Raw genomic sequence first — 14,394 nt, 5'->3', positions numbered from 1 at the left:
ACAGAATGATGCTGCCACCCCCGTGCTTCACGGTTGGGATGGTGTTCTTCGGCTTGCAAACAGACCCCTTTTCCTCCAAACATAACAATGGTCATTATGGCCAAACAGTTGTATTTTTGTTTCATCAGACCAGAGGACATTTCTCCAAAAAGTACGATCTTTGTCCCTATGTGCAGTTGCAAACCGTAGTCTGGCTTTTTTATGACGGTTTTGGAGCAGTGGCTTCTTCCTTGCTGAGCGGCCTTTCAGGTTATGTTGATATAGGATTAGTTTTACTGTTGATATAGATACTTTTGTACCTGTTGCCTCCAGCATCTTCACAAGGTCCTTTCCTGTTGTTTTGGGATTGATTTGCACTTTTCGCATCAAAGTTTTATTTATTTTTATTTCACCTTTATTTAACCAGGTAAGCCAGTTGAGAACAAGTTCTCATTTACAACTGCGACCTGGCCAAGATAAAGCAAAGCAGTGCGATTAAAAACAACAACACAGTTACATATGGGGTAAAACAAAACATAAAGTCAAAAATACAACAGAAAATATATATACAGTGTGTACAAATGTAGCAAGTTATGGAGGTAAGGCAATAAATAGGCTATAGTGCAAAATAATTACAATTAGTATTAACACTGTAATGATAGATGTGCAAGAGATGATGTGCAAATAGAGATACTGGGGTGCAAATGAGAGAAATAAATAACAATATAGGGATGAGGTAGTTGGGTGGGCTAATTTCAGATGGGCTGTGTACAGGTGCAGTGATCGGTAAGGTGCTCTGACAACTGATGCTTAAAGTTAGTGAGGGAGATAAGTCTCCAGCTTCAGAGATTTTTGCAATTCGTTCCAGTCATTGGCAGCAGAGAACCGGAAGGAATGGCGGCCAAAGGAGGTGTTGGCTTTGGGGATGACCAGTGAGATATACCTGCTGGAGCGCATACTACGGGTGGGTGTTGCTATGGTGACCAATGAGCTAAGATAAGGCGGGGATTTGCCTAGCAGTGATTTATAGATAGCCTGGAGCAAGTGGGTTTGGCGACGAATATGTAGTGAGGACCAGCCAACAAGAGCGTACAGGTCACAGTGGTGTGTAGTGTATGGGGCTTTGGAGACAAAACGGATGGCACTGTGATAGACTACATCCAATTTGCTGATTATAGTGTTGGAGGCTATTTTGTAAATGACATCGCCGAAGTCAAGGATCGGTAGAATAGTCAGTTTTACGAGGGCATGTTTGGCAGCATGAGTGAAGGAGGCTTTGTTACGTTCATCTCTAGGAGACAGAACGCGTCTCCTTCCTGAGCAGTATGACGGCTGCGTGGTCCCATGGTGTTTATACCTGCATACTATTGTTTGTACAGATGAACGTGGTACCTTCAGGTGTTTGGAAATTGCTCCCAAAATGAATCAGACTTGTGGAGGTCTACAATTGTTTTTCTGAGGTCTTGGCTGATTTAATTTCATTTTCCCATGATGTCAAGCAAAGAGGCACTGAGTTTGAAGGTAGGCCTTGAAATACATCCACATGTACACCTCCAATTGACTCAAATGTCGTCAATTAGCCTTTCAGAAGCTTCTAAAGCCATGACATGATTTTCTGGAATTTTCCAAGCTGTTTAAAGGCACAGTCAACTTAGTGTATGTAAACTTATGACCCACTGGAATTGTGATACAGTGAAATAATCTGTCTGTAAAGAATTGTTGGACAAATTTACTTGTGTCATGCACAAAGTAGATGTCCTAACCGACTTGCCAAAACTATAGTTTGTCAACAAGAAATTTGTGGAGTGGTTGAAAAACTAGTTTTAATGACTCCAACCGAAGTGTATGTAAACTTCCGACTTCAACTGTACATACACATCAGAATTCAGTGCTGATCCATTCTGTTTATGTGCTTTGAAGGATCTTTAGGGTTGGGCCGTGTAGGCTTAGTCACCAGCTGGGTTAGGTTTAGATCATTACACATTTATTTTGAATTGTCTGAAGCCTGCATTTCCCAATCATAATTTAGGTCACACAGGATAATAACTTCTGATTTAATAAAAGAAGACAACAAACTAGCTTACTCCGAGTGCACAAAGGTTAGCCGAAGGAGGACGGTAGTCCCTATAACAGTTACGGACACATTGTTGCCCAGACAAAGGCTTAAAGATAGTAGCTAAACTTTTTTTGGCAAGGGAAATGGATTTCAGTAAAGATCAAATATGTTTTATAAGAATGGCCACTCCTTCACCTCTACCCTGTCTGTCAGCTCTGAACACATTATAACCCTCAATATTAATATCATAATAGTCCAGAAGGTCCCCAGAGATCCAAGTTTCAGTCAATGTCCGGATTCGTCTACATAGCCCAGATCTTGATGTAATCCATCTTAGGAAGTACAGTGGGGAAACTCCCACGGGGGGCCAGTATAAAAATAAAAATAAATACTGATGTATTCACTAACTGTAAGTCGCTCTGGATAAGAGCATCTGCTAAATGACAAAAATTTAAAAAAAAGTAAATGTCTCTGACCTCCTCCCTATTGGCTGTCTCATCATAGTCGGTGATCTGGCCTACCACTGTTGTGTCGTCAGCAAACTTAATGATGGTGTTGGAGTCGTGCTTGGCCACGCAGTCGTGGGTGAACAGAAAGTACAGGAGGGGGCTAAGCACACACCCCTGAGGGGCCCAGTGTTGAGGATCAGTGTGACAGATGTGTTGTTGCCTACCCTTACCACCTGGGGGCTGCCCATCAGGAAGTCCAGGATCCAGTTGCAGAGGGAGGTGTTTAGTCCCAGGGTCCTTAGCTTTGTGTTGAATGCTGAGCTGTAGTCAATGAACAGCATTCTCACACAGGTGTTCTTTTTGTCCAGGTGGGAAAGGACAGTGTGGAGTGCGATTGAGATTGCGTCATCTGTGGATCTGTTGGGGCGGTATGCGAATTGAAGTAGGTCTAGGGTTTCCGGCATGATGGTGTTGATGTGAGCCATGTCCAGCCTTTCAAAGCACTTCATGGCTATAGACGTGAGTGCTACAGGGCGGTAATCATTTAGGCAGGTTACCTTTGCTTTCTTGGGCACAGGGACTATGGTGGTCTGTTTGAAGCATGTAGGTATTATAGACTCGGTCAGGGAGGGGTTGAAAATGTTAGTAAAGACACCTGCACGTTGGTCAGCTCATGCTTTGAGTACACATCCTGGTAATCCGTCTGGCCCCGCGGCTTTGTGAATGTTGACCTGTTTAAAGGTCTTGCTCACATCGGCTAAGGAGAGCGTGATCACACAGTCGTCCGGAACAGCTGGTGCACTCATGCATGCTTCAGTGTTGCTTGCCTATCCTTGAAGCGAGCATAAGGCATTTAGCTCGTCTGGTAGGCTCGCGTCACTGGGCAACTCATGGCTGGGTTTCCCTTTGTAGTCAGTCATATTTTTCAAGCCCTGCCACATCTGACGAGTGTCAGAGCCGGTATAGTAGGATTCAAACTTAGTCCTTTATTGACGCTGTTTGATGGTTCATCTGAGGGCATAGCAGGATTTCTTATAAGCGTCCGGATTAGTGTCCCACTCCTTGAAAGCGGAAGCTCTAGCTTTTAGCTCTGCGCGGATGTTGCCTTTAATCCATGGCTACTGGTTGGGAAATGTACGTACGGTCGCTGTGGGGACGACGTCGTTGATGCACTTATTGATGAAGTCGGTGACTGAGGTGGTATACTCCTCAATGCCATTGGATGAATCCCGGAACATATTCCAGGCTGTGCTAGCAAAACAGTCCTGTAGCGGAGCATCCACGTCATCTGACCACTTCTGTATTGAGTGAGTCACTGGTACTTCCTGCTTTAGTTTTTGCTTCTAAGCAGGAATCAGGAGAATATAATTATGGTCAGATTTGCCAATTTGAGGGCAAGGGAGAGCTTTGTATGCGTCTCTGTGTGTGGAGTAAAGGTGGTCTAGAGTTATTTTTTTCCTCTGGCTGCACATGACATGCTGGTAGAAATGAGGTAAAACGGATTTAGGTTTGCCTGCTTACAGTCCCCGGCAACTAGGATCGCCGCTTCTGGGTGAGCATTTTCTTATTTAATTATGGCCTTATACAGCTTGTTGAGTGTAGTCTTAGTGCCAGCATCGGTTTGCGGTGGTAAATAGACGGCTACGAATAATGTAGACTCTTGGTAGATAGTGTGATTTACAGCTTATCATGAGGTATTCTACCTCAGGCGAGCAATACCTTGAGACTTCTGTAATATTAGACATCGCTCCCCAGCAGCTATTGACAAATAGACACACACCCCCGGCCCAAGTCTTACCAGATGTAGCTGCTTTGTCCTGCCGATGCACAGAGAAGCCAGCCAGCTCTATATTATCTGTGTCGTTGTTCAGCCATGCCTCGGTGAAACATAAGATATTACAGTTTTTAATGTCCCGTTGGTAGGATAGTGTGGTATCGCGTCGAATGCTGGTGGGTATTGCTGTCAATCAAAGAATCCACTTAAGCTGCACCGTGTTTTAGAGGCTTTTATTAATATCACGAGGTTACAGCATAAGCTACAGACACGCAAAGTCTGGAGAAGCAGTCCCAAATGAATCTCAATGCTTTCTGACCCTCCTTCGTTTTTCCCCCAGTATATATAAACTCCCAAGATGTGGGTGGCTCCCCCTACTGTCCAATCCCCTGTCTACAACACACTTCCTGTCTATTGTATGTGGCGTTACACTAAAACATTCCCTCTTGATACTAAAATCAACATTCTTTCAGTTAAACATTTAACAACGTCATAATCTCAATACACGACAATAGTCTTAATCGTACATCGTCCAGTTTGTTTTCCAATGATTGCATGTTGGTCAATAATAAGGAGGGAAGTCGTGGTTTACCTAGTCGTCGGCTAATTCTTACAAGTACCCCGCCCTCCTCCCCCTTTTCCTCCGTCTTTTCTTCACGCTGATGACATGGATTTGTGCCTTGTCTTCACAAAGCAGTATATCCTTCACGTCGGACTCATTAAAGAAAAAATCTTTGTCCCGTTCGAGGTGAGTAATCGCTGTTTTGATGTCCAGAAGCTCTTTTCGGTCATAAGAGACTGTGGCAGCATCATTATGTACAAAACAAGTTACAAACAATGCGAAAAAACTAGCAAAATAGCACAGTTGGCAACCGAGGGGGTATTCAATTTTATGGAATTCACAATTGAACTAAAAGCACTGGGTGAGTTCTCATACCTAAGAGTGGAGTTCAGATGAATGGGCACAATATTACACTTGACAACACCCCTGGCAGTATGGCCATAGCCATAGCAAAGGGGTTGAGTACTTATAGATTCAAGACATTTAACTTTACATTTTTTATTAACTTGTCAAAATGTCTAAAAACATAATTCCACTTTGACATTATGGGGTATTGTTTTTTGGCCAGTGACACAACTCAATGTAATCAATTTTAGATTCAGGCTGTAAAACAACAAAATGTTGAAAAATTCAAGGGGTATGAATACTATATGAAGGCACTGTATGTAGCTATTTATTTAGCAAGCTAAAAACATGGAGCCTAACATTCACTAGCTAGCTGCTGGTAAGATATTCTGTCATTGGACGAGCGGGTGAGTGGCCAAATTTCCTGCCATATCGTTTCTCTTTGGCTACAGCTAGAGATGCAGGTGTCATTTGGTTAGCAAGCAAGAAATGTGAATCACTTTGCTAGCTAGCTATGCTGAACTTGAATGACTATTATCCACAGTAAGCATATCTCTTAGTTGTCAATCAAATGTATTTGGGATCGTTTAAATGGGCGGGCAGGCAGGCAAGTTCCCATTTTAGTTGTCAAAATGTGGGTTGGGACAAGCATGCATTGGCAGGCAAGCTGCAGAAGTGCAATTTTGACAAGCTAAAAAAGTTTGAGACGGTTAATCTACTGTTCCCTCGTTCGATTTTAGCTCATTTCGCTCTGGTTAACATTAGGTGTTGATCCTGTTGATGTGCATAGGCAACTGAGGGAGAGAGCCAACCTTTTCATGGTTGTTTGATCAAAAGGACTAAAGTTTCCACATGTAAGAGGACTTCCGTGGTATTTACATATTTGCAGAAATCCATTCGGGTGTATTTTGTGGCTTTTGGCGAATGCTTCCTAATGATCTAAAGTTGCACTGTTGCTACACAGACCAGTTCAAAGTGAACGTATTTGCATATAGGCCCACTGTAACTCTGATTGGCTATGGCGCACCGTTCTATATCTAAGTGCTCGCTTCTCAGATTATTTTTTTTAAGCCGTCATATTTTCCCTGGGTTAGTACATTACCAGTCAAAAGTTTGAACACACCTACCCATTCAAGGGTTTTTCCGATTTTTCCGATTTCAGGAGCAAGACAAGACACTCTCTTTTTGACTGATGACTGATATAAGGGCATGTACATGATAGGCCTATCTGGCTTATATGATTATGATGGTCATAATGCTTCTTGACAGTGTCTTAAACTGTATTTTCTTTACAGCTATTTAAAATATGATGAAAAAAACATGACTGTAAAGAATTAATCACAAAAACAACAAAGGATTTAAGAAACAAACATTCAAATGAAAGGAAACTTCTTGACAGGGAAAAAAATAATTTGAATAAATGTGGGTTTTGCGCTCTTATGTAGGTGTCATAACCAGGCATATAATAATGCAATATATGTCACAACAGATGTAAATATATGGGTCATGACAGTGTTATGACCATATTATGACATGATTATGACCGAATGACACTGGGTGTCAAGTAAAGTGTTACCAATTTTTCTAAGTAGTTAGGACGCACAGGAACAGACAATGTTGGAAAGACATCTTTAGACATTTGTACTTTCGTATTAATATATTTTTTAATTATGATTTTTCAGGGGGGTGCTGCAGCACCCTCAGCACCCCTACTTCTCACGGCTATGGCTGGGACTATGTTTATGGCAACTTGGCCAGATGTGATATGAGAGCTCTCCTACATCGATTTTGAATCCTTCTCATAAATTGTACGATTTGTGACAGAATAGTTAAGTGACTTTTGTGTGTCAGGAAGATATTTAGTTTTTCGTATTACAAAGTTTACATGAATATTCTAGACCGGTTGCCAGTAGGCTAACCTGAGGTGAAAGACTGCCAAACAAGACAAACTGAAAAAGGATAAGCAGGACTGGCAGAAAATCCCCCCTGTGTTAGAATGTCACTCTGCTCAATGCATTGACACCATGGTGAGTGATACTTCTGATCACGAAATGAAAATGGATGGAGAGCTTTTTTCTGATTCACCATCACCACCATTCAGCCCTGCACACGAGAGCAAACACAGAACCATCTTTACTTGAACTACAACAAAAAAGAATTGGGGCTCGACCAGTGAAAATGAATTCGAGGGCAGACAACCTTGAATATATGATTAGAGACAATTCTAAATCCATTGCAGGCCTAAAGGAGTCACTGTGCTCAGTCCAAGATGAGATCAGTGGATTGAACATAGAGAACAGAACCCTGATGATTTTATTTTGGTATTCCGACCAACGAGGGACCTCATCTGGAAGAAAGCTAAGGACAGCAGCTTCCTCATAGACTCCAAACTCCGCTTTGGCGAGGACCTAACCATAATGGACAAGGAGGCCAGTGCCGCTCTTTGGCCTCTTCTGGAGAGTGCCCTCAAGAAGGGAAAGAGTGCTTATTTAGTTGGTCCTAGAGCATGCATCGATGGGAAGGAAATACGACGCAAATGAAGACATCTCTACCTATCCTTCTTTATGTTTTCTATCATAGGTTGTTGACATTGAATCATATACTATATTGACACTGACATTTTGATCATCATCCATTGATTATGACATTTGACAGGTAATTGGTTCTTGTTATTTTTTTCATTTTTTCATTTATAATGTTCCAATACAGGTTCATATTAAATTAAGATTAAATATGACATGTAATATGTTCCATTCCACTTATAAGCGAGTGGGAGTAACATTTTCAATTCAGTTAAGTAGTTGGTTAACTACTTTTATTGTTAGGGAGTTACTTCTTATAGCCGTTAACACAAGGGGTTTACGTGAAATTGTAAAAAGAAAAGCTTTTTTCTATTTTGTAAAGAGACAACGGCAGATTTGACTTTCTTACAAGAATGCCATTTATGCTCAGAGGATGTGCAATTTTGGAAGAACATGTGGGGCAATGGTTTATGGTTATCACATGGTACAAATCACTCTGCAGGATTCGCTATTCTCAAAGACATGTTTAAAGAGGATGTATTAACTAAGACTCATACAAGAGATACTGGGTCTATTTAGTAATTGAAACTGCTGGAGAACAGTTCTTACTTTAATGTTTATTGTTATAACTCAAGAAATGAAAAACTATTGGAAGATATAAAAGAGAATGCAAAGCTGATATTTTGGGGAGAGACAGAAATCCTCCTAGAGCACATGATTCGGGTAATATGTAATCTGTATTCTCTAATATAAATGTTACTGATATATGGAGGTATAGAAAACCTGTGGTAAAATACTTATATTGGAACTCTACAGTCCAGAATAGACTTATGGCTGATATCCAATTAATTAGAACCTAAAGTTGATCAAATTGAGACTCACCTGATATTTTAACAGATCATAAAGTCAAACTAAAACTGAATATTTGTGATGACTCACAAATATGTTCAAATGTGGGTTATTGGAAAATATATAACTCTATTGCAAATTGAAGATTTCACACAAATTGTCAATTCTCTTATTGAAGAATGGACATTAGCCATTAGTAAATGGTGAACATGGGAAATACTGTGAAGTATTAAAGTTTAAGATTAGAAGATTGGCCATGAGGCATTGCAAGGAACATGCATAAAAAAAGAGGTTGAAGATAGAATGCATTGTCAGTGAAATTGCTTCCCTAGCTGAATGTCAAAAAGAAAGTACAGAGTTGTATGACATTCAGTTACATAAACTGCTAAATTAATTAAAAGTACAACGAAAAGGCTAGAGGGGCTTTTGTTAGATCAAGAAGACAATGGATGGAGGAAGACGAGAATAATTGCAATTATTTCTTCAGCTTGAGAAATTCAATGTTTTAATTATTAATCCAGTAACTTTAAATGAGGAATTCATTTAAACAAGACAAGCACAAAGACAGGTGAAACAGATCAGGGTGTATCAGTACACCCCCCTCTAGGGACGTCACCTGGCGTCCTACATGGGCGCATACCTGATTGACCAGGGTACCGGCGTTGGAACTCAGCGATGAGGCCTGGGTCCAGGATGTCCCTAGCGTGGACCCAGCACCTCTCCTCTGGGCCATAACCCTCCCGTAAACCAGGTACTGGAATCCACTGCACCGCAGTCGAACCTTCAGGAGGCGCCTGTGTATGCTGGTTGGCCGTCGATGAGACGGGGGAGAGGGGTAGGCCTGGAAACAGGAGCCAAAGGGCTCTGAGACATGAAAAGTGGGATGTATACGGAGGGATCATGGCAACAGAAGACGAACAGCAGAAGGGCTAATAATCTTGGAGATGGGGAAAGGGCTGATAAAATGGGGAAGATCCCAAGTGGACAGCCATACCGTTGGACTGAGGGTGGAAACCGGAGGACATGCTGGCCGACGACTCCATGAGTGTGCAGAACGTCTTCCAGAACCGGGACGAGAACTGAGGACCCCGGTCGGAGACCATGTCCACCGGGAGTCCATGGATCCGGAAGACGTGCTGCGTGATGAGCTGGGCCGTCTCTTTGGCAGAGGGTAGCTTGGGGAGAGGAATTAAATGAAATGGGTTGCTTTGGAAAACCGGTCCACTACTGTCAGGATGACTGTGTTGCCATCAGAAGGGGTGAGACCCGTGATATGTGAGACCAGGGACGATTAGGGAAAGGCAGCGGTTGAAGGAGACCAGCCAGAGCTTGCCGAGGAGTCTTGTTCTGCGCACAGATCGTGCAGGCAGCAACGGATGCGGAGATGTCAGGGACCATGGTAGGCCAAAAAAAGCACTGTCGTGCAAAGGCCAGGGTCCGATGGTAGCCCGGGTGGCAGGCAAGCCTGGAGGAGTGGGCCCACACCAGGACCGATGGGCGGACAGCGTCAGGAACAAACAACTGGTTATCTAAAATGCAAATTAATTACTTAAAAATCATACAATGTGATTTTCTGGATTTTTGTTTTAGATTCTGTCTCTCACAGTTGAAGTGTACCTAAGATACAACATTGCAGACCTCTATATTCTTTGTAAGTAGGAAAACCTGCAGAATCGTTTCAAAAAATTCTAAAAAATTAAAAACAGAAAAGTGGTGTGTGCAAATGTATTCACGCACTTTGCTATGAAGCCCCTAAATAAGAACGGGTGCAACCAATTACCTTCAGAAGTCACATAATTAGTCAAATAAAGTCCACCTGTGTGCAATCTAAGTGTCACATGATCTCAGTGTATATATACACCTGTTCTGACCACTTAAAGCCGTACACTCCACAGAGCTGGGCTTTATGTAAGAGTGGCCAGAAAAATCCATTGCTTAAAGAAAAAAAGAAGCAAACATGTTTGGTGTTCACCAAAAGGCATGTGGGAGACTCTCCAAACATATGGAAAAGGGACTCTGGTCAGATGAGAATAAAATGTTGCTTTTTGGCCATCAAGGAAAACGCTATGTCTGGCGCAAACCCAATACCTCTCATCACCCTGAGAACACCAACCCCACAGTGAAGCATGGTGGTGGCAGCATCATGCTGTGGGATGTTTTTCATCGGCAGGGACTGGGAAACTGGTCAGAATTTAAGGAATGATGGATGGCGCTAAATACAGGGAAATTCTTGAATAAACCTTTTTCAGTATTCCAGAGATTTGAGACTGGGATGGAGTTTCACCTTCCAGCAGGACAATGACCCTAAGCATACTGCTAAAGCAACACTCGAGTGGTTTAAGGGGAAACATTTAAATGTCTTGGAATGGCCTAGACAAAGCCCAGACCTCAATCCAATTGAGAATCTGTGGTATGACTTAAAGACTGCTGTACACCAGCGGAACCTATCCAACTTGAAGGAGCTGGAGCAGTTTTGCCTTGAAGAATGGGCAATACTCCCAGTGGCTAGATGTGCCAAGCTTATAGAGACATACCCCAAGAGAATTGCAGCTGTAATTGCTGCAAAAGGTTGCTCTATAAAGTATTGACTTTGGGGGAGTGAATAGTTATGCACGCTCAAGTTTTCTGTTTTTTTGTCTTATTTCTTGTTTGTTTCACAAGAAAAAATATTTTGCATCTTCAAAGTAGTAGGCATGTTGTGTAAATCAAATTATACAACCCCCCCCAAAAATCCATTTTATTTCCAGGTTGCAAAACAAAATAGGAAAAATTCCAAGGGGGGTGAATACTTTCGCAAGCCACTGTACCACCATCAGAAATCACACATGATGTCCAGGGAGGTCTACCCCGAGGGTTGGTGATAGAGGGGAGGTACGTGCCACGACGTCGTTGGCTCCCTCTGCTGGGACTACCCGGGATGGGCACCCCGACGCTGATAGCATCCATTAGGGGTAATTAGGGGAGGGTGCCAACCAGCCATGCAGGCCACATAAATGGAGCACCATGGCACAACCTGAGAGAGTAAAAGAGAGAGGCAAGGAGTGAGCCGACAGAGGGGAACGAAGCTCCCGGAGGCATGGAGACGAATATGAGAAGGACCGAGCCAATCCTAAGTAAATTTGTTGTTACGTTTATTTTTGTTGCCTAGTAAAGTCGTGTTGTCTGACTAGAACCTCCCTGTCTCTGTGTCCATCTCTGTGCGCTGAACCCAACACTCCATGGTTTACCACACCTGTCTGACAGATAATTATCAAACCACTTGCAAGAAGCCTGATCCAGGACTACTTCAGTCAATCTTTGAATGAGCATGTGAAGGTCAACGGTATCAAAGCCCTTGGAAATGTCAATAAATAAGACAGCACAATGATGTTTAGGATCCAAGCAATTTAACACATCTAAAACAAGCGTAGCAGCATAATCTGTGCTATGTCCAGGTTGAAAACTGGATTGGTGCACATATAAGAATAGAGGTAGAAGTTAAAGTTCTTAGCAGAGAGGATTCTAAAACTTTGGAAAGGCAAGATCATTTGGAAATTGGACGGCAGTTATCTAAGTCAGAAAGATTTGCTCTTTTATGTAGGGGGAGGACATGTGCCGCTTTCCAGATCTTAGGGATAACGCCAGAAACAATTGTCAAGTGGGACAGAGCGCTGCAGTAATGATGGTTTGTGTTAAAATTGATGGAATTTCAATAAAAAAAACGAAACAAAAACAAATCACAGCACAGATTGAAGGGCACACTTCCAAGCATGGGTACACTGAAAACGGCTGCCTGTCCAACCATTATGCCATCATTAATTTGAATAGAGACACCCTTTCTATTCATTCTATGATGTAGACAGATAGACAGGATATGTATACAGTCTTCGCCTGTTTCAGTTTGTGTGTGTGTGTGCATACGTGCCTCTCTGACCCTGTGTCCTGCCTTCTCTCCTCAGAGCTGTTCCTGTAGAGCTGATCCACTATGTTGTTCCTGAGGAGGCTGGTGTGTGTGTGTTGTCCCTCAGCACTGGTGAGGGGTGTGTTGGACTCCAGACACTGTACGTTCGCCCTCACTCTCCTCACACTACTCATGCAGGTGGTGGTGGAGGCCAACTCATGGTGGTATGTACACTTCATTTTACACAATACACTTTACATGATACTGCTCTGCTCTCTGTGTGTGGATAAAGAGGAGGTAGAGAGAGAGACAGAGGGAGGCAAAGAGATGGAGAGGCGTGTTAGAGAATAGAGAGAGATAGACAGAAGGAGGGAGAAAGAGAAAGGAGAGGGTGGAGATGGGGGAGGGAGAGAGACGAGAAGGAGGGGAGATAAAAAGGAAGTCGAGAGAGAGACAGAGGGAGGCAAAGAGAGGGAGAAATAAGGAAAGAGGGGGATTATAGAAGAGTGTGTGTGTGTGTGTGAGAGAGAGAACCAACAGAAATGAATGCAATTGACTTGTCAACTACTTGATGCATATCTATACATCAATCTCATTGAATGCAATGTATTAACTTAGGAATCATGTCTGTGAAGCATATTTGTAGGCAGTAATATTGTGACACTAATCTTCTCCTAATTGAATGCAATGTATTCACTTAGGCGTCATGTCTCTGGCTTATCTCTAGGCATCAATATAGTGACACTAATCTTCCCTCATTGAATCTAATGAATTCATATAAGCGTCATGTACACAACATTGCTCGTCGAACATCTCATTCCAAAGTCATGGGCATTAATATGGGAAGGCTTTACACTAGATGTTGGAACATTGCTGCGGGGACTTGCATCCATTCAGCCACGAGCATTAGTGAGGTCGGGGCACTGATGTTGGGCGATAAGGCCTGGCTCACAGTCAGTGTTCCAATTCATCCCAAAGGTGTTTGATGGGGTTGAGGTCAGGTCTCTATACAAGACAGTCAAGTTCTTGCACACCAATCACGACAAACCATTTCTGTATGGCCCTCACTTTGTGGACGGGGCTATTGTCATGCTAAAACAGGAAAGGGCCTTCCCCAAACTGTTGCCACAAAATTGGAAGCACAGATATGTCTAGAATGTCATTGTATGCTGTAGCGTTAAGATTTCCCTTCACTGGAACTAAGGGCCTAGCCCGAACAATGAAATACAGCCCCAGACCATTATTCCTCCTCCACCAAACTTTACAGTTGGCACTATGCATTCAGGTAGGTAGCGTTCTCCTGGCATCCGCCAAACCCAGATTTGTCCGTCGGACTGCCAGATGGTGAAGCGTGATTCATCACTCCAGAGAACACGTTTCGACTGTTCCAGAGTCCAATTGCGGCGAGCTTTACACCACTCCAGCCGACGCTTGGCATTGTGCATGGTGATCTTAGGCTTGTGTGCGGATGCTCGGACATGGATACCCATTTCATGAAGCTCCCGACAAACTGACATTGCTTCCAGAGGCAGTTTGGAATTCAGTAGTGAGTGTTGTTATTGAGGACAGACGATTTTTACGCACTTCAGCACTCGGCGGTCCCGTTCTGTGAGCTTGTGTGGCCTACCACTTTGTGGCTGAGACGTTGTTGCTGATTGACGTTTCCACTTCACAATAACAGTACTTACAGATGACCGGGGCAGCTCTAACAGGGCAGAAATTTGACGAACTGACTTTTTGTAAAGGTGGTATCGACATTGAAAGTCACTGAGCTCTCCAGTAAGCCTAATTTACTGGTAATGTTTGTCTATGGAGATTGCATGGCTGTGTGCTCGATTTTGTATACTGTACCTGTCAGAAACGGGTGTTGCTGAAATAGCCAAATCGACTAATTTGAAGGAGTGTCCATATACTTTTGTAAATATAGTGTATCTATACAGTATATCTATTTATCATTTGGAAAATATAGAACAGGAAA

At 42.8% G+C, this 14,394-nt stretch overlaps 1 protein-coding gene across 1 annotated transcript in view; it reads left to right on the top strand.

Annotated features, from left to right (window-relative positions):
* LOC121538632 (protein Wnt-5a-like) overlaps window positions 1-14,394 on the top strand; it is an 81,085-nt gene that overhangs the window by 35,343 nt on the left and 31,348 nt on the right. The window contains exon 2 of the mRNA XM_041846814.1: window positions 12,475-12,640. Coding sequence (XP_041702748.1) covers window positions 12,501-12,640 — 140 coding nt within the window. The 5' untranslated portion in view covers window positions 12,475-12,500. The remainder of the gene's footprint in view (window positions 1-12,474; window positions 12,641-14,394) is intronic.

Source organism: Coregonus clupeaformis, chromosome 24 (assembly GCF_020615455.1).
Source record: "Coregonus clupeaformis isolate EN_2021a chromosome 24, ASM2061545v1, whole genome shotgun sequence".
NCBI lineage: Eukaryota > Metazoa > Chordata > Actinopteri > Salmoniformes > Salmonidae > Coregonus > Coregonus clupeaformis.
The sequence above is the reverse complement of the archived record's forward strand: the minus strand, read 5'-3'. Positions and strand labels throughout refer to the sequence as shown.